We start from the raw sequence: 24,766 nt of genomic DNA on the forward strand, positions 1-24,766 counted from the left end.
ATAGAAAATAGAAGATTATATGATGGAAAATAGACCCTAGGGCCATAGGTTTCACTAGAGGCTTCTCTCAAGATAGAAATTATTACGATGGGTGAACAAATTATTGCCGAGCAATTGATAGAAACACACAAAGTTATGATGATATCTAAGGCAATGATCATGAATATAGGCATCACGTTCGTATCAAGTAGACCGACTCCTGCCTGCATCTACTACTATTACTCCACACATCGACCGACTCCTGCCTGCACATCTAGAGTATTAAGTTCATAAGAACAGAGTAACGCATTAAGTAAGATGACATGATGTAGAGGGATAAACTCAAGCAATATGATGAAAACCCCATTGATTTATACTACACAACCTTCTTCTTGTAGACATTGTTGGTCCTCCAAGTGCAGAGGTTTGTAGGACAGTAGCAAATTTCCCTCAAATGGATGACCTAAGGTTTATCAATCCGTGGGAGGCGTAGGATGAAGATGGTCTCTCTCAAGCAACCCTGCAACCAAATAACAAAGAGTCTCTTGTCTCTCCAACACACCCAATACAATGGTAAATTGTATAGGTGCACTAGTTCGGCGAAGAGATGGTGATACAAGTGCAATATGGATGGTAGATATAGGTTTTTGTAATCTGAAAATATAAAAACAGTAAGGTAGCAAGTGGTAAAAGTGAGCACAAACGGTATTGCAATGCTAGGAAACAAGGCCTAGGGTTCATACTTTCACTAGTGCAAGTTCTCTCAACAATAATAACATAATTGGATCATATAACTATCCCTCAACATGCAACAAAGAGTCACTCCAAAGTCACTAATAGCAGAGAACAAACGAAGAGATTATTGTAGGGTATGGAACCACCTCAAAGTTACCCTTTCTGATCGATCTATTCAAGAGTCCGTAGTAAATAACACGAAGCTATTCTTTCCATTCAATCTATCCTAGAGTTTGTACTGGAATAACACCTTAAGACACAAATCAACCAAAACCCTAATGTCACCTAGATACTCCAATGTCACCTCAAGTATCCGTGGGTATAATTATACGATATGCACCACACAATCTCAGATTTATCTATTCAACCAACACAAAAGAACTTCAAAGAGTGCCCAAAGTTTCTATCGGAGAGTCGAAAACATGTGCCAACCCCTATGCATAAGTTCACGAGGTCACGGAACTCGCAAGTTGATCACCAAAACATACATCAAGTGGATCATGTGATATCTCATTGTCACCATAGATAAGCACATGCAAGACATACATCAAGTGTTCTCAAATCCTTAAATACCCAATCCAATAAGATAACTTCAAAGGGAAAACTCAATTCATCACAAGAGAGTAGAGGGGGAGAAACATCATAAGATCCAACTATAATAGCAAAGCTCGCGATACATCAAGATCGTGCCGACTCAAGAACACGAGAGAGAGAGAGAGAGAGAGAGAGAGAGAGAGATCAAACACATAGCTACTGGTACATACCCTCAGCCCCGAGGGTGAACTACTCCCTCCTCGTCATGGAGAGCGCCGGGGTGATGAAGATGGCCACCGGAGAGGGATTCCCCCCTCCGCCAGGGTGCTGGAACGGGTCTAGATTGGTTTTCGGTGGCTACGGAGGCTTTTGGCGGTGGAACTCCTGATCTAGGTTTCTCTCTAGAAGTTTTGGGTTATATAAGAGGTGTTGGAATCGGGAACAAGGCAGGGGGGTCTCCGGGCTGTCCACGAGGCAGGGAGGCGCGCTCCCGACCCTCATGGGCAGCCCGTGACTCTTCTGGCCCAACTCTTTTACTCCAGGGCCTTTTTCTAGTCCAAAAATTAGTTCCGTGGAGTTTCAGGTCAATTGGACTCCGTTTGATTTTCTTTTTCTATGATACTCAAAAACAACGAAAAAAACATAAATTGGCACTGGGCTCTAGGTTAATAGGTTAGTCCCAAAAATCATATAAAATAGCATATAAATGCATATAAAACATCAAAGGTTGGTAATATAATAGCATGGAACAATAAAAAATTATAGATACGTTGGACACATATCAAGCATCCCCAAGCTTAATTCATGCTCGTCCTCGAGTAGGTAAATGATAAAAACAGGATTTTTGATGTGGAATGCTACCTAACATATTTATCTATGTAATCCTCTTTATTGTGGCAAGAATATTCAGATCCATAAGATTCAAGACAAAAGTTTAATATTGACATAAAAATAATAATACTTCAAGCATACTAACAAAGTAATCATGTCTTCTCAAAATAACATGGCCAAAGAAAGCTATCCCTACAAAATCATATAGTCTGGCTATGCTCTATCTTCATCACACAAAATATTTAAATCATGCACAACCCCGATGACAAGCCAAGCAATTGTTTCATACTTTTGATGTTCTCAAACTTTTTCAATCTTCACGCAATACATGAGCATGAGCCATGGACATAGCACTATAGGTGGAATAGAATGGTGGTTGTGGAGAAGACAAAAAGGAGAAGATAGTCTCACGTCAACTTGGTGTATCAACGGGCTATGGAGATGTCCATCAATAGATATCAATGTGAGTGAGTAGGGATTGCCATTCAACGGATGCACTAGAGCTATAAGTGTATGAAAGCTCAAAAAGAAACTAAGTGGGTGTGCATCCGACTCGCTTGCTCACGAAGACCTAGGGCATTTTGAGGAAGCCCATCATTGGAATATACAAGCCAAGTTCTATAAAGAAAGATTCCCACTAGTATATGAAAGTGACAACATAGGAGACTCTCTATCATGAAGATCATGGTGCTACTTTGAAGCACAAGTGTGGTAAAAGGATAGTAACATTGTCCCTTCTCTCTTTTTCTCTCATTTTTTTATTTATTTTGTTTTTTGTTTTTTTGGGCCTTTTTTTTGCGGCCTCTTTTTTCTCTTTTTTTATTTTTCGTCTGGAGTCTCATCCCGACTTGTGGGGGAATCATAGTCTCCATCATCCTTTCCTCACTGGGAAAATGCTCTAATAATGATGATCATCACACTTTTATTTACTTACAACTCAAGAATTACAACTGGATACTTAGAACAAAATATGACTCTATGTGAATGCCTCCGACGGTGTATCGGGATGTGCAATGAATCAAGAGCGACATGTATGAAAGAATTATGAAGGTGGCTTTGCCACAAATACGATGTCAACTACATGATCATGCAAAGCAATATGACAATGATGAAGCGTGTCATAATAAATGGAACAATGGAAAGTTGCATGGCAATATATCTCGGAATGGCTATGGAAATTCCATAATAGGTAGGTATGGTGGCTGTTTTGAGGAAAGTATATGGTGGGTTTATGGTACCGGCGAAAGTTGCGCGGTACTAGAGAGGCTAGCAATTGTGGAAGGGTGAGAGTGCGTATAATCCATGGAGTCAACATTAGTCATAAAGAACTCACATACTTGTTGCAAAAATCTATTAGTTATCGAAACAAAGTACTACGCGCATGCTCCTAGGGGGATATAGATTGGTAGGAAAAGACCATCGCTTGTCCCCGACCGCCACTCATAAGGAAGACAATAAATAAATAAATCATGCTCCGACTTCATCACATAACGGTTCACCATACGTGCATGCTACAGGAATCACAAACTTTAACACAAGTATCTCTCAAATCCACAACTACTCAACTAGCATGACTCTAATATCACCATCTTCATATCTCAAAACAATCATCAAGTATCAAACTTCTCATAGTATTCAATGCACTCTATATGAAAGTTTTTATTATACCCATCTTGGATGCCTATCATATTAGGACTAGTTTCATAACCAAAGCAAATTACCATGCTGTTTAGGACTCTCTAACATAATATAAGTGAAGCATGAGAGTTCATCTATTTCTTCAAAATAAAACCATCGTCGTGCTCTAAAAGGATATAAGTGAAGCATTAGGGCAAATGACAAACTACTCCAAAAGATATAAGTGAAGATCAATGAGTAGTCGAATAATTATGCAACTATGTGAAGACTCTCTAACATTTAAGAATTTCATATCTTGGTATTTTATTTAAACAGCAAGCAAAACAAAAGAAAATAAAATGACGCTCCAAGCGAAACACATATCATGTGGTGAATAAAAATATAGCTCCAAGTAAAGTTACCGATGAACGAAGACGAAAGAGGGGATGCCTTCCGGGGCATCCCCAAGCTTAGGCTCTTGGTTGTCCTTTAATATTACCTTGGGGTGCCTTGGGCATCCCCAAGCTTAGGCTCTTGCCACTCCTTATTCCATAGTCCATCGAATCTTTACCCAAAACTTGAAAACTTCACAACACAAAACTTAACAGAAAACTCGTAAGCTCCGTTAGCATAAGAAAATAAATCACCACTTAGTTACTGTTGTGAACTCATTCTAAATTCATATTGGTGTAATATCTACTGTATTCAAACTCATCTATGGTTCATACCCTCCGATACTACTCATAGATTCATCAAAATAAGCAAACAACACATAGAAAACAGAATCTGTCAAACACAGAATAGTCTGTAGTAATCTGGATCAAACATATACTTCTGGAACCCCAAAAATTCTAAAATAAATTACTGGACGTGAGGAATTTATCTATTAATCATCTGCAAAAATAATCAACTAAGTATCACTCTCCAGTAAAACATAGCAGCAAATCTCGTGAGCGCGAACGCTTCTGTTTTTTACAACAAGATCGCAAAGACTTCACCCAAGTCTTCCCAAAGGTTCTACTTGGCACAAACACTAATCAAAACATAAAACCACATCTAAACAGAGGCTAAATGAATTATTTATTACTAAACAGGATCGAAAAGCAAAGAACAAAAATGAAGTTGGGTTGCCTCCCAACAAGCGCTATCGTTTAACGCCCCTAGCTAGGCATGATGATTTCAATGATGCTCACATAAAAGATAAGAATTGAAACATAAATAGAGCATCATGAAGAATATGACTAGCACATTTAAGTCTAACCCACTTCCTATGCATAGGGATTTTCTGAACAAACAACTTGTGGGAACAAGAATCAACTTGCATAGGAAGGTAAAACAAGCATAACTTTAAAACTTTAAGCACATAGAGAGGAAACTTGATATTATTGTAACTCCTACAAGCATATATTCCTCCCTCATAATAAATTTCAGTAGCATCATGAATAAATTCAACAATATAACCATCACATAAGGCATTCTTTCATGATCTACAAGCATAGAAAATTTACTACTCTCCACATAGGCAAAATTCTTCTCATTCGAAATAGTGTGAGTATCATAAGAAACTCGAATACTACAAATTGTTTCCACATTAAAAGAGTAATGTTCAGAAAAGGGGTAATCATAATCATGACAAGTTTTATAAATATAATCATCACTACTTTTTATAGCATAAGTGTCATCACAATAATTATCATAAGTGGCAACTTTGTTCTCATCATAATCAATTGAAACCTCTTCCAAGATAGTGGAATCATTACTAAATAAAGTCATGACCTCTCCAAATCCACTTTTATCAATATAATCATCATAAATAGGAGGCATGCTATCATCATAATAAATTTGCTCATCAAAACTTGGGGGACAAAAAAATATCATCTTCATCAAACATAGCTTCCCCAAGCTTGTGGTTTTGCATATCATTAGCATCATGGATATTCAAAGAATTCATACTAACAACATTGCAATCATGCTCATCATTCAAATATTTTATGCCAAGCATTCTATGTAATTCTTCTTCTAGTACTTGAGCACAATTTTCCTTCCCATCATTTTCACGAAAGACATTAAAAAGATGAAGCATATGAGGTACCCTCAATTCCATTTTTATAATTTTCTTTTATAAACTAAACTAGTGATAAAACAAGAAACTAAAAGATTCGATTGCAAGATCTAAAGATATACCTTCAAGCGCTAACCTCCCCGGCAACGGCGCCAGAAAAGAACTTGATGTCTACTACACAACCTTCTTCTTGTAGCCGTTGTTGGTCCTCCAAGTGCAGAGGTTTGTAGGACAGTAGCAAATTTCCCTCAAGTGGATGACCTAAGGTTTATCAATCCGTGGGAGGCGTAGGATGAAGATGGTCTCTCTCAAGCAACCCTGCAACCAAATAACAAAAAGTCTCTTGTGTCCCCAACACACCCAATACAATGGTAAATTGTATAGGTGCACTAGTTCGGCGAAGAGATGGTGATACAAGTGCAATATGGATGGTAGATATAGGTTTTTGTAATCTGAAAATATAAAAACAAAAAGGTAGCAAGTGGTAAAAGTGAGCACAAACAGTATTGCAATGCTAGGAAACAAGGCCTAGGGTTCATACTTTCACTAGTGCAAGTTCTCTCAACAATAATAACACAATTGGATCATATAACTATCCCTCAACATGCAACAAAGAGTCACTCCAAAGTCACTAATAGCGGAGAACAAACGAAGAGATTATTGTAGGGTATGAAACCACCTCAAAGTTATCTTTCTGATCGATCTATTCAAGAGTCCGTAGTAAAATAACACGAAGCTATTCTTTCCGTTCAATCTATCCTAGAGTTGTACTGGAATAACACCTTAAGACACAAATCAACCAAAACCCTAATGTCACCTAGATACTCCAATGTCACCTCAAGTATCTGTGGGTATGATTATACGATATGCATCACACAATCTCTGATTCATCTATTCAACCAACACAAAGAACTTCAAAGAGTGCCCCAAAATTTCTACCGAAGAGTCAAGACGAAAACGTGTGCCAACCCCTATGCATAAGTTCATGAGGTCACGGAACTCGCAAGTTGATCACCAAAACATACATCAAGTGGATCACGTGATATCCCATTGTCACCACACATAAGCACATGCAAGACATACATCAAGTGTTCTCAAATCCTTAAAGACTCAATCCGATAAGATAAGTTCAAAGGGAAAACTCAATTCATCACAAGAGAGTAGAGGGGGAGAAACATCATTAGATCCAACTATAATAGCAAAGCTCGCGATACATCAAGATCGTGCCGACTCAAGAACACGAGAAAGAGAGAGAGAGAGATCAAACACATAGCTACTGGTACATACCCTCAGCCCCGAGGGTGAACTACTCCCTCCTCGTCATGGAGAGCGCCCGGATGATGAAGATGGCCACCGGAGAGGGATTCCCCCCTCTGAGAGGGTGCCGGAACGGGTCTAGATTGGTTTTCGGTGGCTACGAAGGCTTCTGGCGGCGGAACTCCCGACCTAGGTTTCTTTTTGGAAGTTTTGGGTTATATAAGAGGTGTTGGAGTCTGGAACAAGGCAGGGGGGTCTCCGGGCTGTCCACGAGGCAGGGAGGCGCACCCAGGGGGGTGGGCGCCCCCCCCCCACCCTCGTGGGTAGCCCGGGTCTCTTCTGGCCCAACTCTTTTACTCCATGGCCTTATTCTGGTCCAAAAATAAGTTCCGTGCAGTTTCATGTTAATTGGACTCCGTTTGATTTTCCTTTTCTGCGATACTCAAAAACAACGAAAAAAACAGAAACTGGCACTGAGCTCTAGGTTAATAGGTTAGTCCCAAAAATCATATAAAATGACATATAAATGCATATAAAACATCCAAGGTTGATAATATAATAGCATGGAACAATCAAAAATCAGAGATACGTTGGAGACGTATCACCCATCTTGTTATCCTCGATGGCAACAATGCAATACGTGTCGGTTCCCCTTCTGTCACTGGGATGGAGCACCGCAAGATTGAACCCAAAGCTAAGCACTTCTCCCGTTGCAAGAAAAACCAATCTAGTTGGCCAAACCAAATCGATAGTTTGAAGAGACTTGCAAAGATATCAAATCATGCATATAAGAATTCATAGGAGATTGAAATAATATTCATATATAAGCTGATCATAAATCCACAATTCATCGGATCTCGGCAATCACACTGAAAAGAGTACAAAATTGAATAGATCTCCAAGAACATCGAGGAGAACATGGTATTGAGAATCAAAGAGAGAGAAGAAGTCATCTAGCTACTAGCTATGGACCCGTAGGTCTGAGGTAAACTACACACGCTTCATTGGAGAGGCAATGGTGTTGATGTAGACGCCCTCCGTGATCGAATCCTCCTTCGGCAGGACGTCGGAAAAGGCCCCAAGATGGGATCTCACGGGTACACAAGGGTGCGGTGGTGGAAAAGTGTTTTTGTGGCTCTCCTGATAGGTTTTGGAATATTTGAGAATATATATGCGAAAGAAATAGGTCGGTGGAGTCATGAGGGGCCCACAAGGGTAGGGGCGTGCCCTACCCCCTAGGCGTGCCCTCCGTCCTTGTGGCCGCCTCGTGGCTTTCCTGACATGCACTCCAAGTCCTTTGAATGTCTTCTGGTCCAAGAAAAATCATCGCGAAAGTTTCATTCCGTTTGGACTCCATTTGGTATTCCTTTTCTGCGAAACTCTGAAACAAGGAAAAAACAAAAATTGGCACTAGGCTCTAGGTTAATAGGTTAGTATCAAAAATCATATAAAATCGCATAATAATGCATATAAAACTTCCAAAACAGATAATATAATAGCATGAAACAATCAAAAATTATAGATACATTGGAAACATATCAAGCATCGAAGCCACCATCAACAAATGTGAGAAGGAAGATAAGCGGGAACATAGATGAGATGCACGTGGACCCATTAAGGTCCTCAGTCATGACTACCGTGTTAAAGACGTGTGGATGCTTTTTTCCGTTGCAATGCACAAACATTTTTGCTAGTTTATGCTAAGGGGGTTGTAAGGTCTGTCCACCTTGACGCCTAGCCAGCCGCCTCCTACCCCAAAAAATTAGAGTTTCTCTGCCTCCCGCCGACGCCAGCGTCGGTCCGCCCCGTCTACCATGGCCTTAGGGCCATGGGGACGGAGTGGATCCCGGCCCTTGCCGGTGGGAGGGCTCCGTTTTTAGATCCTTTTTCGAAATTTGTTAGGGTTTGTGTCCTACTCAGGAAGGAAAGACGATGGCGACTCCCTGAAGATGGAATAAAGGCCTACCGGCCTAGTCCCCGTTCCGGTGATGCGTCTAGCATCGTCGGTGGGCGTGTGGAGGTGTCTCCGGTGGATCTCTCTCTGGTGGATTTGCTCAGATTTGTTCGTTGTTCGTCTTTGTTCGTGTGTCTTCAGGTTGGATCCTTCTTATCTACACTCTTCATCGGCGGCGGTTACTGTTCTGGTGCGTTGCTTCTACGGGCCTTAGTACGATGACTTTCCGACTGTCAGCTACAACAAGGTTTGTCAGGCTCCGGCGAGGGAGGGATGATGACAGCGGCGCGCCTTCGGCTCGCTTCGATGCTGGTAGTCGTCGCTAGGTGGTCTACGGATCTGGATGTAATTTTTATTATTTCTAGTGTTCGTTGTACTACCATGATTGAAGATGAATAGATCGAAAGTTTATCCCGAAAAAAAATTAGTTCTTCAAAATGAGAGCCACAAGTTGACAAGTCTAAAAAAATCTTGCCACACTTTTTAAGTGTATGTGATGTTGGACCCTAGTGTGGCTTGACTAAGGTGCGACTTGAATCAAACACCCACATAAGGGCTCATTCTGTTTGGAGGAAATTAGAACCTAGGAATTAGGAGTAGTATAGGATTTGATAGGATGACACTTGTCATCCTAAGGAATTGACTTGACTCGTTTCTACGTGAAAAATGAGCTTTGAGTGGATGTGTAGTTTCCTCAAAAACACAGGAAATAAATAGTATTCCTACAAAATTCCTATACGCATTTCCTATAAACCGAATGCATATATAGGAAATTTTCCTCCGGAATCTTTGTTTCTATGTTATTCCTATAAAATCTTCCAAACCGAATGGGGTCTAAGTTGATCAAACTTTAACCATAGACAAACTTAGGGCTTGTTTGGTTCGGCCGTGGATTTCTAAAAGCGGCTGTAAAAAAGCTGCTGTGGAAAAACAGCTGTGGAAAATCTGATGTGAAAAAGATGTAGGTCATTTGGCAAACCAGCTGATACAGCCTTTTCAAATTTTGGCCCGCAGCGGAATCAGATTTTAAAAAGCACGTCCTGGATTGCTTCCGCTTTTGGTTCAGATTTTGACAACGGATTTCTAAAATTGGATTCTGTTAGGTTCGCCCTTTAGTTCAGATTCTGCTGCGCGACAACGGAAGATAAAATCTGAACCAGGGCCTTAGTCTCAAACCAAGCAACGCTGAATCAATTGGGGCTGCTGGTGCGCCGCGTGTCCGTGGGGGAGTCGTCTTCTCCCTCCCTCCCTCCCAGGCTCCCACTAACTTCTTGCCGCAGAAACCGACTACCGTCCCGTCCCCTCCTACCTCCCCACGAAACGGAATTTCTCCTCTCCCGCCGCCACACCCCCACCCCACCCCCGCTGGAGAAGACAGCCGAGCCGCCGCCTCCTGGATCCACAGGTTCGTGGTCCCGATTCCCGTTTGCTTTGGCCAGTACCTCTGTCAGCCGATCGAATCGAGATTGTTTTGTTTCGTTCCTAATTCATTCATTCCTCTCAATCCGTATTCTTCCAGCGCGTTAGGACTAATAACTGGGACTAGCGGATCCATCGGTCCAGCATGGAGCCCTCAGCACAGGGAGGGCCTTCTACTTCCACGTCGGTACGTATGCGTGTTGATCTCTGCTTGTTTTCCTCTTGCTCGTACTACCCACCTTCCTATGCCTTCAAGATTTCGATGTTCAGATATTATCCGAGTCGCTTAGGAATTTAGTACCTGTAGAGTTTTTTTGTTTTTTTTTTACTTTGGTAGGAATGAAGCAGGCAGCCGCCATAGTTGTCTGTTTGCCTTGTGAGTTGCGTGCCATAATAAAGCTGAACTTTTCGACCCCTTATCCTTATCCTTCCTTCGTACTACCCGTCTTCTTCATATGCATTTTCAAGTTTAATCGGGAAGGAAGGGTTTGGTGCCATCAACTTTACCACATTGTAGCAACACTTCTATGTTTTTATTATTATTATTATATCAATCTGCAGAAATATAAGCATGCCCGTCACTAGGTGAAAGGAATTGAATTGAGCCGATTCAAGTTGAGAGTTGACATTCCTTTCACAAGGAAATTGGTCTGCTACTCGTGTAGCCATTTTTATGCAGCGCGAACGATTAAATGGCAATTCCTGCAATATTCTGAACCCAAGTTGCTTGATACGTCGTGCTATTAACATCCACACAAATGCACCAAGCCAAGTTGCCAAGTGATTTGGCTTACTTAACCTTAGTGCCAGGACAGGGTTGTTACAAACGTATCGGTTACCTGCAGTATGCTGGCTAAAGGCCCCTGTGGTCATTTTTTTTGTTTTTGTTTTATCACTTCCTTGTGCTAACAGAATAGTTACTGATAAATCACAAATCTAGGTTGACGATAGCCAATCCGTCGATAGGGCTGAAGATTCAGAACTCTTCCCCTCTGTCCCAGCATTAAACCAAGCTGCGTCTAATCTTGCCCAAATAGCTTCGTATTTTACCCAGTGCCTCCCAGTGCCTGGTTACACAGGTTAGATTTCTTGTTCTGACTGACGATTATGCCGTAAGATTTTTTTATTCATGTCATAAATCTGGTTGAACCCCTTCATATATTTACTCTCGATTACAGGAATACCGGAGGAAGACCAAGAACTAGCAATACTTCCACCGGTCTCAACTTCTGGCAGGCCTGCTCTTCAGACTTCTTCTGCAGAGTTGGATGGCAGTAGCTTGTCTCCCAGTGTAATAAGTTCCTCTCAAGAAACCTTGGAAATCTCAGGGCAGATGGCACCTTTTCGTGTTTTTCAGAATGGAGCTTCACTATTTCAAGGGTAGAGATTGCTCTGTCATTTGTGTATTATACTTTTCAAGTATATCTATTTTTCATTGAAACCAGCAGTGTTTTCTTATTATTTTTAGATTAAATTGGAATTGGAATATAATGGTGGATTCTTTATATGTCTATATGCAGTCTCGTAGATCGTGCTCGGAAAACTGTACGTGGTTCAGCAGATGATATCGGATGGCTTCAGCGCACTCAAGGCTTACCTGCAGCTGAGGATGGGACGACCAGATTTATGGAGATCCTTGACTCCGTGAGGTCAGTGAAAATAAAAAACTGAATCTCAGTTTTTACAATATGTAAAGAATGCTTTTAGTAACTATCTTACATATTTATTTCACTCCTCTCCAGAAAAAATGAGCACAAGCTACCTGATGCGGTGGTGTATTTGTTAGTTCCAGGTTAGTCTGATGCTACGTCGATACTGAAAACAATTTATGGAACTTTTGTGGTTACACATGTTCTTCTGCTTTTACAGGTTTATTTAGTAACCATGGGCCACTTTACTTTGTGAAGACAAAAGCATACTTCTCCAAAATGGGTCTGGTTTGTCACATTGCCAAGATTCACAGTGAGGTACTTACCTATATTGGTTTGTGTTTTTCTCTTGATATACTATTTTCATCAAGTGATACTAAAGGTGTCCTTCAGTCTTCAGTAAGTAAAAACGCAAGGGAGATAAAAGAATACATTGAAGAAATATACTGGGGATCAAGGAAATGTGTGCTCCTTCTCGGTCATAGCAAGGGTGGTGTAGATGCGGCAGCAGCTCTGTCACTCTACTGGCCACAACTGAAAGACAAGGTTGCAGGTTTGGTACTAGCTCAAAGCCCCTATGGAGGAAGCCCAGTTGCTTCTGATATCCTAAGAGAGGGGCAGCTTGGTGACTATGTCATGCTACGCAAGCTTATGGAGATTTTGGTTTCGAAAGTCCTTAAGGTATTTTCTGTGAATTGATCATTGCAATCATTACCATGTCAGCTTACACAGTGGACGACACCAAATTTAATTTCATAATCATTTGGGTTTCTCCAGGGTGATTTGCAGGCGCTAGAAGATCTGACATATGAAAGGAGGAAAGAATTCCTGGCGCAGCACCCATTGCCCCCCGAGGTGCCAATTGTATCATTCCACACGGAGGCAAGCATCACCCCCAGTGTGCTGACAGCCCTCTCTCATGTTGCGCATGTTGAGCTGCCGGTTGCCGCTGACGGCAATCCTGCGAGGATTCCTGTTGTAATGCCACTTTCAGCTGCCTTGGCAGCATGCTCGCAGCTGCTGGTGGCGAGGTATAGTGAGAAGAGTGACGGTCTTGTGACGAGGAAGGATGCTGAAGTTCCCGGATCGGTGGCGGTCCGACCAGAGCGGAAGCTGGACCATGCGTGGATGGTGTATTCCTCGATGAATGAGGAGCCTGGGGATCAGGCGAACACGTCGCAGGTATGCGAAGCTCTGCTGACTCTGCTTGTCGAGGTTGCGCAGAAAAGGAGGCATGAGACGGCCATGAAAGACGAATAGGGAAAGCGTTGGAGCTGTGCTGACAGATTTGTGTAACTATAGATTGACTAGGTGGTTGTTGGTAGAGGTTGAAACTGCTTTCTCGTAACCTTGCCGAAGCTGACCTTTATGCATATACTTCTGGTTTCTTGACATGGAATATCTTTATTCCATTAACCAACGTGCACAGCAATGTCGCTGGCCACCAAGTCTCGGACAAAGGTCGGAGCGCCACCTGGCCATACGGCTTGGGGCTCGACGCCCATCTTCGAACCGAACGCCGCTAAGGCTTCCGGGAAGTTCTGGGACAAAATGTCACCTTAAAAGACAGAAAAATGTATATTAAGAACAGCTTTTATTTCTCGAAACAAAACACCCACTGGTGCCAGGTCCAAGTCGGTCTACGTGATGGCCTTCTTGAGCTCCATAGCATTTGTCTCGATAAAGATCTGTGTCAAGCACCACCCTTGAGCAGCTTGAATGGCTAGTTCTTTTGGTGGCAATTTTAGGCTTCTAGAAGCACAACCAAGAATGTCTTTAAGGCTAGTCATAGTGGGAGTAACTTAGCAAGTAACCTAGGGCACTCCAAGAAATTTTTGCTTATGTGGCATGTAATTAATGAGAGGTGGTAACATAATATGTTACTGTAACATAGTGTTTTCCAAGACAAGATGAGTCTACAAGCTAATTAATGAAGTCTTCTATGATACTACTACTATATTACTTTGCACTATGAAGATAGTAACTTAGACTAGTGTCATATGTATGACACTAGTATAAGTTACTCCCCACTATGACCAGCCTAAGAGCCTACTAGTCAAGTCTTAATTAGTAGTAGTCTTCTAAAATAAATAAATTTGATTGGGCTTCTAGAATGGGTAGGGGACAGCCTACCCATTCTTTGTTGTGCTGGAAGCCAACAAAATCTTTGTTGTGCTGGAAGCCAACAAAAGAACTGGCTCGGCACGTCAGTGTGTGGATCAAGCAATTCATCTATCTTTATGGAAAGACCCTTTGGTGTAATTGGTTGGTCGTCTTGACCCACTTACAAGGGACCCATGAATATGTCCAAATTTGTATCGATGATCCCTTAATTGGTTAGTCGTCTTGACCCACTTACAAGGGGCCCATGGATATGTCCAAACTTGTCCCACTTAATTGGTTGGCCGCTTTCAATGTGTTGCGTATTTGGCCGTCTGTCACTCCGATTTGGTCATTTTCGTGGGTTGTCTGTCAGCTTCATAGAAGATCATGGACAAGGGCGAGAGAAAGAAGAAGGCGTTGGGAAAAAACATGTGAATATTTAATTTTACAGTTTATATTTAAGGGGTCTGTTTGGCCGCAGCTCAAACTGACCCTTAAAATGCGTTTTCCATGAACTAAAAACCGTGTTTTCAGTTTCGCGGTTTAAGGGGTCTGCTAGAGATGTTCTTAGCTAGCATGGCGAAGTTGAATGAATAAAGATCCTTATATCCCAAACCTCCTTTGTCCTTTGACAGTGTAAGCTTCTCCCAACTAATCCAATGAACTTTGTTTTCATTTTGCTATTGGGTCCAAAAATATCTATCAACACTTATTATTGTGAGATAGAGAGAGATGACATGTGGGTGTAGGGGTATTTTTTGTCATATAACATGGTCAACGGGTTTGACCTGACAATAACGATGTCTGATGGCATTTTTTAGATATCTAATGGCTTTTTTGAATAAGCATATCACGAAATGATGACATTTTTTAGCAGTTGTAACTTCTAATGACAAAACTGAGTAGTGGGACACAACTAGTAACATAAATGATAAAAACCCATTGTAAAGGGGCCGACCCTTCCCAATAAAGCAGAGAAGAATATTGTCATTTACTTTGATCTACTTTTCAGTAATTAGGGTTAGGTCAGTAGTAGTTCTTCCAAATACCATGTAGGACTTGTTCGAATCTTAGAAGTTTGCCTAGTTGGTGCTCCTGAATGTGTTGTGAATAACTTTGAACCTCTGATTATGATCTGCAACAAGAAAGAACATTGCTACTTGCTTTTTCATATAGGTGTGGATATTATCATCTAGCAACCCTTTGCCCCTAAACGTCTCCACTAGCTTGGCAAAAGGTGCTCGTCGCATTCGAAGCATGCTCACAACCTCTACATTGTTGTAGTCTTGTAGATGTAGTTCAGATTCACTCTCCCTACTTAGGCTTACAATGGACCATAACAGGTCACAGGTTTATCACCTGATGAATCACTCTCATGTGGACCAATATGACACATGCCTAAATCATAGTTATGAGTCTTGCTGAATAAACAACTTGCTTCATCCGTTGGTCCTAATGAAATCGATGTGGTGGTAAGTAATTGCGAAATCGACCATACCTAACGACCTAATAATGAAGGGTGGTTGTATGGTGTTTACTGCCATTGGAGCTAACGACCCGCCCGTGTCGGAGACGAGGCCAGCAATACAGAGATAGAGCAGGTCCTACTAGCGGAGACGAAGGGGAGAAGCAAGTTCTCGTCGGTTTCGCAGATCTGAGTCGCCATCACTGGTGTTAAGAATTGAGACTGGATTTGTCCTACCGCTAGAGGAGATTGAGTAAATGGGTGAAGAGGGAGATTTCATGTCGATTTTTGTCTCCCACCATGTCCATGCCGATTCCTCCTAGCATCATCGTTTACATCGCACCCCCTTTTGCACTCGACTCAGCCTGGTTCGTTGGAAGCGATCGATTCGAGCGTTTCTCATGAGTCAGGCTCTAAGCTACTTTTATGGTTCGTGCGCATGCAGGCCAGGCCCTTGTGTACACAACCAATTTTTTTTTTCTTGCACCCACTGGACTAGTTTGAAGAAATGTAGGCTATCAAACACACCCTATGCTTACTCGTCTACTTACATTTTTTTGAGAAAAACTTGTCTACTTACATACGCACCGCACTGATAGGTGGGCCTAATCAGTCGGCGATGCCCACAGGCCATTAGGCTCGGATCGAGTGGGGGTTGCCTAAACTTTTTGAATCAAATCCGTCAAAAAATCTCCCACGATACAATGTGCAGAATACGATCCGGTGTGGCATTAACCCAGACCATAGGCATTTCATTACTCACCCCTTCTTTTGCATTAAGCTTGTTTGTGTGTATTAGTACTATATAAGTGGGTAATCAGAAAATGGAACTGTTTAAATATGTGAGCACTCCTTCTGCATTGAAATAACAGTGTCATAAGTCTTATATTTTGATAGGGAGGGAGTATTAAGCTACCAGTCCATCCGAACAAGTACTAAAAAGAAGGGTTGTGTGCTATCAAGTTGGACATGCACAATGCTTCCGACCGAGTGGAATGGTCTTTCTTAAAAGCAATTTTGGTGAAGCTGGGTTTCAAAGAAAACTGGATGAACTTGATTATGCAATGTGTGTCCTCTGTGGAGTACGGGGTTCGGTTTAATGCAGATGAGACTGGTAACTTCAAACCAACTAGAGGGCTAAGGCAGGGGGACCCCCTCTCCCCCTACTTATTCCTGTTATGTACGGAGAGCCTGACTGCCCTTTTAGCAAACGCGGAGGAGAGGGAAAATATTTCCGGCATAAAAGTTAGCAGGGAAGCCCCTTCAGTTTCGAATCTATTATTTGCGGATGATTCTTTGATCCTCATGCGAGCAAATGCTGCAAACGCGGAGGCCCTTAGAGTAGTTCTGGACTCTTACTTTGCCGCCTCGAGGCAAATGGTGAGTGTCGAAAAATCCAGTATATTTTCTAGTCCCAATACAAAAGTGGAGAACAAAGTGCAAATCTGTATAATTTTAAATATTATGACGGAGACACTTAACGATAAATATTTGGGACTACCTGCCAATGTGGGCATGGACAAAAGCGATTGTTTCCAGTTCTTGATTGATCGTATTATTATGAAGATTAGTGGATGGAAAGAAAGGTTGTTATCGGCGGGTGGAAAAGAAATTTTGCTTAAGTCTGTTGTTCAAGCTATCCCAACATATGCAATGTCCGTCTTTAAAATTACTAAAAACATTTGCAAAGGAATCATATACGTGATGTCGCAATTCTGGTGGGGTGACGAGGACAATTAGAAAAGAATGCACTGGATGGCGTGGTGGAAGATGTGTGTTCCAAAAGACCAAGGTGGAATGGGTTTCCGTGATATACACTGCTTTAACCTGGCTTTGTTAGCGAAACAAGTTTGGCGCCTCTTGGAAAATCCTGAATCGTTATGTGCAATAATTCTAAGAGCAAAGTATTTCCCGAAGGGCGATTTGATGAGCGCGGTATTAAAAAAGGACTCCTCTTTTACGTGGCAAAGCATTATGGCGGGAGTGGATTCACTCAGGAATGGCAATATATGGAGAGTCGAAAGAGGAGAAAATATTGACATATGGAGAGATGCATGGATCTCAAATTGTGCAGATAGAAAAATTATTACACCGAGAAGGGGGAATATCTTGACGAAAGTTTCTAATCTTATTGACCCAATCACGAATTGTTGGGATGAAGATTGGGTGAGACAAACTTTATGGCCAATTGATACCCGTAGAGTCCTAGCGATCCCGATCCCTATGCACAATATGTCGGACTTTATTGCTTGGAGCTATACAAAAAACGGTTTATACACTGTACAATCAGCGTATGTGGAGGAATGGAAAAAGCAACATGGGAGGAAATTGGAATACTCAGATGGCATGGGTAGAAATAAGGTCAATCCTATTTGGGGTAAGATCTAGAAATTAGCTTGTCCGGCGAAGGTTAAATTTTTTATTTAGCGGACGCTCCACAAGACTCTACCGTGTCGTGTTACACTGGCCAACAGGCGTATAAAAACTCAGCCAATATGCCCAGCATGTTTGGATGGGCCAGAGAACATGAAACATATATTATTTCTGTCCCAGAAGGCAAAAGAAGTGTGAGAATATTTGGGTGAAGTGGTAAAAAAAGCCCGTGTCATTGACCGTGCAGGAGAGGCAGTCCTTGAATTCTTACTCCTTATGCCTGACGATGAATTACCTATATTGGGCTCCCGGAATGCAGGGGAACTAATCGCTATAGCTGCTTCGTATTTATGGTGGAATAGACAGAAACTAGTCCATGAGGGTAAGTCTTAAGAGGCGTCTCAAACCTCTATGGGGATTAGGGCTATAACAACGAATTATGTAAATGCCCACTAACCTAAAGCAAAGAGAAAGAATGAAGGATGGTGCAGACCTTCCATGGGGTTTGTTAAATTGAATGTGGGTGCTTCTTTTGATCATGATCAGCTACGGGGCACAACAGGTGCTGTTATCAAAGATGACAAAGGAAACTTCATAGTAGGTGGTAACTGAAAGATTCAGTACTGTGCGGATGCTCTGACAGTGGAGGCGTTAGCACTCAGGTTTGGTTTAGTGTTGGCACAGAAAACGAGCTGCAATCGTCTCATTATCAATTCTGATAATATGGAAGTCATTGACACAATGAGTTTGTCGTTATACGGATGAAAAGCATATCTCATAATGTTTGACATATTATATTATGAAATAGAACAATTGTTTTATCATTTATTGTTATTCTATGGCAATGTGTGGATATTTAGTATAAGGTATATGTCGGACAAGATTGATGTTGAACCACTAGAGTATGCGTCCGTTATCGTATGATATGTACCATTTCATATATCATGGCCGGTTATGATAGTGTGCATTCCTTGGCACTGGGAATTGGCCGTGGACACCATAAAGGGAAGAGGAGGAGGGGGCGATGTCGTTAGGCGGCGCTAAGAGGAAGGTGTGGACTGAACGCCGTGGCGGAGAGATGGCAACGACGTCATCGAGGAGAGCAGGACGGAGGAATGAGATGTGAGTGTGAGCGTTGTGCCATGCGGTGAAAGAATGAGAGAGTGAATTGCTCTTTTAAAAAATAAATCAGAAGAAAGATGTGTCTTTTTAGGGTAAGCATTTGTTTGCTACAAAAGAAATGTCATATACTTTTATATAGTGAAAAATATAAGATAACCCAACAAGTCATCTCTGAAGAAAAAATACATGAAATGATTCACATGTGAGATTATAGTTTACTAGAATTGGAATGCGAGTCACTCTATTAAAAAGCACGACACCACTCACTCCGACTAAAAACGGTCACCTACTCTCATTTGAGGTTGGCTTGCATTTAGCATCTGACCAATGAATGAAGTGCATATGAATAATTATTCTTTATATAGTTGTTGTGCACGATAATACATAAGGTGTGTTTCTATATATATTTATGTTCACAGAGTATGAGAGAGATTGAGATGGATTATGTAGACCTTCAAAAAGAATTTATCGACGATAAGGGTGTGTTGAAGCGATGTTGATAGAAGGCACAAAAACTCACTGTGTTTTATACAACGAAAGGCCAGTAGCAACTATAATCTCACATGTGAATCATTTCCTGTTATGGTTTACTAGTTTACTAGAATGATTCATTGTGTTTTATACAACGAAAGGCCTGTAGCAACTATAATCTCACATTGTCAGATGCTAAATGCAAGCGAACCTCAAATGAGAGTAGGTGGCCGTTTTTAGTCGGAGTGGTATCGTGCCTTTTAGTAGAGTGACTCGCATTTCAATTCTAGTAAATTATAATCTCACATGTGAATCATTTCCTGTATTTTTTTCTTCAATGACTTGTTGGGTTATCTTATATTTTCACTATATAAAAGTATGTGACATTTCTCTTGTAGCAAACAATTCACTCTCTCATTCTCTCACCGCATGACACAACGCTCACACCCACATCTCATTCCTCCGTCCTGCCCTCCTCGATGACGTCGTTGCCATCTCTCCGCCACGGCGTTTAGTCCACACCTTCCTCTTAGCGCTGCCTGACGACATCACCCCCCCTCCTCCTCTTCCCTCTATGGTGTCCACGGCCAATTCCCAGTGCCAAGAAATGCACACTATCATAACCGGCCATGATATATGAAATGGTACATATCATACAATAACGGACGCATAATCTAGTGGTTCAACATCAATCTTGTCTGGCATATACCTTATACTAAATATCCACACATTGCCATAGAATAACAATAAATGATAAAACAATTGTTCTATTTCATAAAATAATATGTCAAGCATTGTGAAATATGCTTTCCATGATGTGATATGCTTTCCATCCGTATAACAACAAACTCATTTTTCGGCTTTTTCTCTCTATCAATAATTGTCGTGTCTCTTTAACCACACTCTATTTAGAAGAAAAATAATAATTCTACCCCTCCTTTCCATTCTCGACACCATGTCCGAGCTCTCTTTTCAATATCTATACTTCCCTTCCTGATTGTTTGTCCTGGATGGTCTCCTTGCAAACATGGCCCAATATGAATCCCCCCTCTTTCCACCTACACATGTTGATTCCTTCCCATGCACTGCAGTATACACACACACGTACACCACCATCAGTTTCACTTTAGTTTTGTTCGGTTGAGTTGGTATCAATCATGCATGTATATATGTACACAACAACTGTTTCATGGAGGAAAGCAAATGCAGATGTAAGCTTACCGGTCTAACCGCTCCTTCCTCAAGGTGCACAAGTCATTTCTCAACACTCTCCAGGTGCTCGAGCACATCGTCCACCTGCAGTAACACCATCTTGACCAAACACCCTAGTGCGGACGACCTGCAAATGGTCCATGACATCATTCACAGATACATAAGTGCCGCCAATTGATTCATCTTGTCATATACAACAATATACATCGCAATACAATTAATTCATTCTTCGTATAGAACTAAAAAGAATCAACAACGGAAAGTCTATAGCTGTCAAAATATGTCTGACAATGTTCCATTTTCTACTACCTAGCAAGAACAGAATAGCACCAAAAGATTCAGCATGAGATTGATTACCTTGGTGAGTTAGAGAGAAGGCCGGAACAGAATCCTGTCACTTACTCCTTGGGCCCTTCATGTGCCGCACGCCGTTAGTCTCCTTCTCCTTTATCTTCCCGAGCCTCCTTGGCAACTACTGAGTGAGGAGCAGCGAGCCGACGCGATCGGTCGGGACTCGGGAGCCTAGCCAGCGCCAGCGGCTCCCTCTAACATCATCACCGTCCGAAGAGGGACGCAGCCACAACATAAGTGATCATCGGCCATGGCTACGTGGACGAGACCGGTGGCGGGATTCGATTCGATTAGAGCGCTCGCACACAGTCACCACGTCCGGTGGCCTCTCACACCCGAACTAATCCAATCTAGGCAGGGTTCGTCACCGACAGATCAATCCAATCTGGATGGATTGATCTTCACTCAAGCGATTTTGGTGGGGCACGCGGTGGCGGTGAACCTAGAAGAAGATAGAGGGTCGAGCGACATAGGATGGGAAGGGTCATGCGATTCGGTTTCATGGGAGAGAAAACCAACGATGAGGTGGTGGTGGGAGGTGGAGGCTGAAAAAATCATGCGTATCGAACTACCAACTCGAAGAGAGATATTTGTTGTTAGAAAAGGCGAGGATCGATAAATTAGGAAAGTTAAGATTTGGAATTGATTGCTATGAAACTAAAATTTATTGTTTGGTAAGTGCTATCGGATCCTGCCTATTTGTAACATATCTAGTTAGGAAAGTTTGAAAAGGTTAGAAAAGTTTTTGTTGGGATGGTAAAAAAATCAACATGAGGATATGGCGGTGGGAGGTGGGACGAAAAAAAACCAGCAAAATAAAACAATTGAAAGTGATGGGACGAAAAAAACCATACTATTCAACCAACTCATACATTAGGAGTAGAGATTAATAAAGTTGTGGACGATGAGCGGCTGTGATCAGTTGTAAGTATAGTGGGGTTTTACGCCCAAACTACGAATGTCGTGTTCTCCACAGGGACTAGGCAAATCAGCGGCTATGCTCGGCTAAATCTAGGTAACACAATTGAAATGATGATTGCAGGGAAATAAACCTAAACTATCATATTTCGGAAAATCATCGACAAAGAAGGTGCAAACAAGCATATAGGAGAGATAAGAATGCAATCACTGTCTTTTTGGCATTTTCTTGTTTTACTTAAGACACTAAATCACTAACACAAAAGGAAACAACACAACATGAACTAGTACTGGAAATGACAAGCAAAAGAGGGAAAAAACAAGATTATAAGACATAGACAGATATGTTTCACATCACAAACATATTTATCATACGGACAAAGCTATAACAGAGCCTGAAAATTAAATGATCACACAACTGACTACCACAGAGAGCAATTTCAATACGGAATAAAATCACTAGAAGTAATCTGAATTTATACAAACCACTAACTGACAAATAGGCCACATATATATAATTGTTTCACATCAAACACACACACGTATGTATTTATATCACAAGAACAATAAACTGGAGACCAATCATCAGCAAGTACAGAATATATATGACATATATAGCTAGTTCTTACACATCAACAAAAGAACACCTCACAAGCACAAGTCTAAAACAGTCACATAATTGTACAGTACTATTTCTTATGAATTACAGAGAGAAAGAGAGAGAGAAAGCAACAGCAACTTCAGTTGGTGAAGAAGAGCAGCAGGAGCGTGGGGTTCAGCAGCAGGTTCAGAGAAGGTTGAGAGAGAGAGAGCAGCAGCAGCAGCGGAGGTAAGGAAGAGAAGCAGCAGCAGGGAGTTCAGAGAAGGCTTCAGCAGAGGCGCAGCATGCAGTTGGGAGATGGAGAAGGAGCAGCAGCGTTGAGAGAGCAGCAGGGGGCGCAGTAGAAGAAGAGCAGCTGCAAAAGGGATTGAAAGAGAAGGCAGCAAGCAGCGGCGGGAAGAAGAGGCTGCAGCAGTAGGGGCGCATGAAAAGGAGCAGCAGCAAAGAGGATCAGCAGGCAGAGCAAGCAGGTGGAGGCGCGCGGGGGATCAGACGCCCGCAACCCCTGTGTCTGGACGTCCGCGCGAGGTGCGGCAGTGGCTGGAGATGGTGGTGAGTGGTGGATGCTGATGTTGGTGCTGGTGAATGGATGGCGCTGGGTGCTAGTGGTATGGTAGATGGAGGGGCTGCGGAGGCGCACCACCACGCCGGCCTGGCCGTGGCGGCGGTTGGAGGTGGAGAAGGAGGGGTGAGGGAGATGGAGGTGTAGCCAGGCCCGATGGGGAATGGAGGCGATCTAGGGATTTTGACCCCCTCCCTGATCTGCAAACTTTACACATTAGCCCTCCTCCTTCTCTTCTTTCTTCACAAGAAGGTCCCCCCCCACTTCTTTAGCTAGCCCCCTGGTTACTTCTTTTCATCTCACACAAGTCTCTTCTTCCTTCTTTTCTTCACTCTTCTCGATAGCCACCTAGACGGAATCTTGACGGTTATAGTGCCTTTGCGCACATTTCTGCAAAATAAACCAAAGACTAGTAAACGACCCCTTTAAATGATTTTCATTCAAATATGCAATAGTTCATAGCAAGAATTGTGGTCAGATCACAATATATGGTATATTTGTGTGCCAAAATTATGTATATAAAATGCGCTTATCAGGCTGCAACCCAATGCATCGTTTATCTCTATACGCGGACGATGTGGTGTTCTTCATCAGACCCACTGTGTCAGATTTGTTCTTTGTAAAGGAGGTGCTTGGGATCTTTGGAGAAGTTTCGAGACTGAGTATCAAGCAGCTAAAGAGATCAGAGTGGCAACTGGCAGTGGATGCGGCACTTCGTATTGTCCCGGGATGGCAAAGAGGGTTTGTGACTTGGCCGGGAAGATTGATTTTGGTTAACCAGGTGATGAGGGCAAGGCCAACCTACCACATGATCGTTGCTGAGGCTCCAAAATGGGCTTTGGAGCGGGTGGACAAGGGCTGCAGAGCCTTCTTCTGGGCTGGATCGGTAGGAACTTCATGGTGGCCGCTGCTTGTCTTGGAAGCGTGTTTGTAGACCCAAAGAACTTGGAGGGCTGGGAGTGATTGACCTGTGTAAGCAAGGGATCGCGCTCAGAATGAGATGGGAGTGGTTATCTAGGACGGACGGCACGAGACCGTGGCAAGGGTTGAACTGGACCCCAGACAAACAAGCAAGGGCAGTGTTCGCTAGTCTTGTGAAGTGGCAGGTTGGCGAGGGAACGAAAACGTTGTTCTGGAAAGATAGATGGATCAGTGGGGCTACAATTGGCGAGCTGGCACCGCTGGTATACAAGCAAGTCAGAACACAAATTGTGAATAAAAGGTGAGTGAAGGATGCGCTATGGATGCATGGGTGGACGGATGACATCGCTGGCCAACTATGCACGGAAGGGCTGGCGTAATTCATTCGTTTGTGGGGGATTCTGATTGATATGTAGCTGGAGCCTGGGACCGAGGACAGGCCAATCTGGTCATGGAACTGGGAAGGAGTCTATTCAACGTCTTCGGCTTACAAGATGCTTTGCATGGAGGGATCAGTGTAACACCCCGGATACAACTTTCCATATTTGTAACTCGACTCTTGCCTTTTCCAGAGATGCGATATGAGATTCCCTTCGTGGTTGGGTTTTTGTCTTTCGTTTTGCATTTTGT

The 24,766-nt window shown here is 42.3% G+C and overlaps 1 protein-coding gene and 1 long non-coding RNA gene across 3 annotated transcripts; one reads left to right on the forward strand and one right to left on the reverse strand.

Moving 5' to 3' along the window:
- The first annotated feature begins 10,169 nt into the window (after positions 1-10,169).
- On the forward strand, positions 10,170-13,431 carry LOC123086314 (uncharacterized). The gene is made up of 9 exons (XM_044508067.1): positions 10,170-10,374; positions 10,489-10,575; positions 11,329-11,467; positions 11,567-11,768; positions 11,909-12,037; positions 12,131-12,180; positions 12,258-12,355; positions 12,431-12,718; positions 12,815-13,431. Exons 2-9 carry the CDS (start codon positions 10,534-10,536, stop codon positions 13,295-13,297), a joined length of 1,431 nt encoding a protein of 476 aa, XP_044364002.1. The 5' UTR covers positions 10,170-10,374; positions 10,489-10,533; the 3' UTR covers positions 13,298-13,431.
- A 6,891-nt stretch (positions 13,432-20,322) lies between these two features.
- Positions 20,323-23,398, reverse strand: LOC123086315 (uncharacterized). Of its 2 annotated transcripts, XR_006440786.1 has the most exons (3): positions 21,141-23,387; positions 20,793-20,910; positions 20,323-20,656 (listed from the first exon to the last, which is right to left on the reverse strand). It is a non-coding gene; the product is annotated as an uncharacterized lncRNA (long non-coding RNA). The 2 variants fall into 2 exon arrangements; XR_006440785.1 differs by having other exon boundaries at positions 20,793-23,398.
- Positions 23,399-24,766: the final 1,368 nt, after the last annotated feature.

The sequence above is a fragment of the Triticum aestivum genome, chromosome 4A (genome assembly GCF_018294505.1).
Source record: "Triticum aestivum cultivar Chinese Spring chromosome 4A, IWGSC CS RefSeq v2.1, whole genome shotgun sequence".
NCBI lineage: Eukaryota > Viridiplantae > Streptophyta > Magnoliopsida > Poales > Poaceae > Triticum > Triticum aestivum.

What these genes read in the sequence shown, in the direction of transcription:
- LOC123086314 (XM_044508067.1), top strand. Translation starts at nt 10,534, where the DNA reads ATGGAGCCCTCAGCACAGGGAGGGCCTTCTACTTCCACGTCG. An exon ending in GAGATCCTTGACTCCGTGAG is followed by an intron (nt 12,038 to 12,130) that starts GTCAGTGAAAAT and finishes ACTCCTCTCCAG; the next exon opens with AAAAAATGAGCACAAGCTAC. An exon ending in GGTGTATTTGTTAGTTCCAG is followed by an intron (nt 12,181 to 12,257) that starts GTTAGTCTGATG and finishes CTGCTTTTACAG; the next exon opens with GTTTATTTAGTAACCATGGG.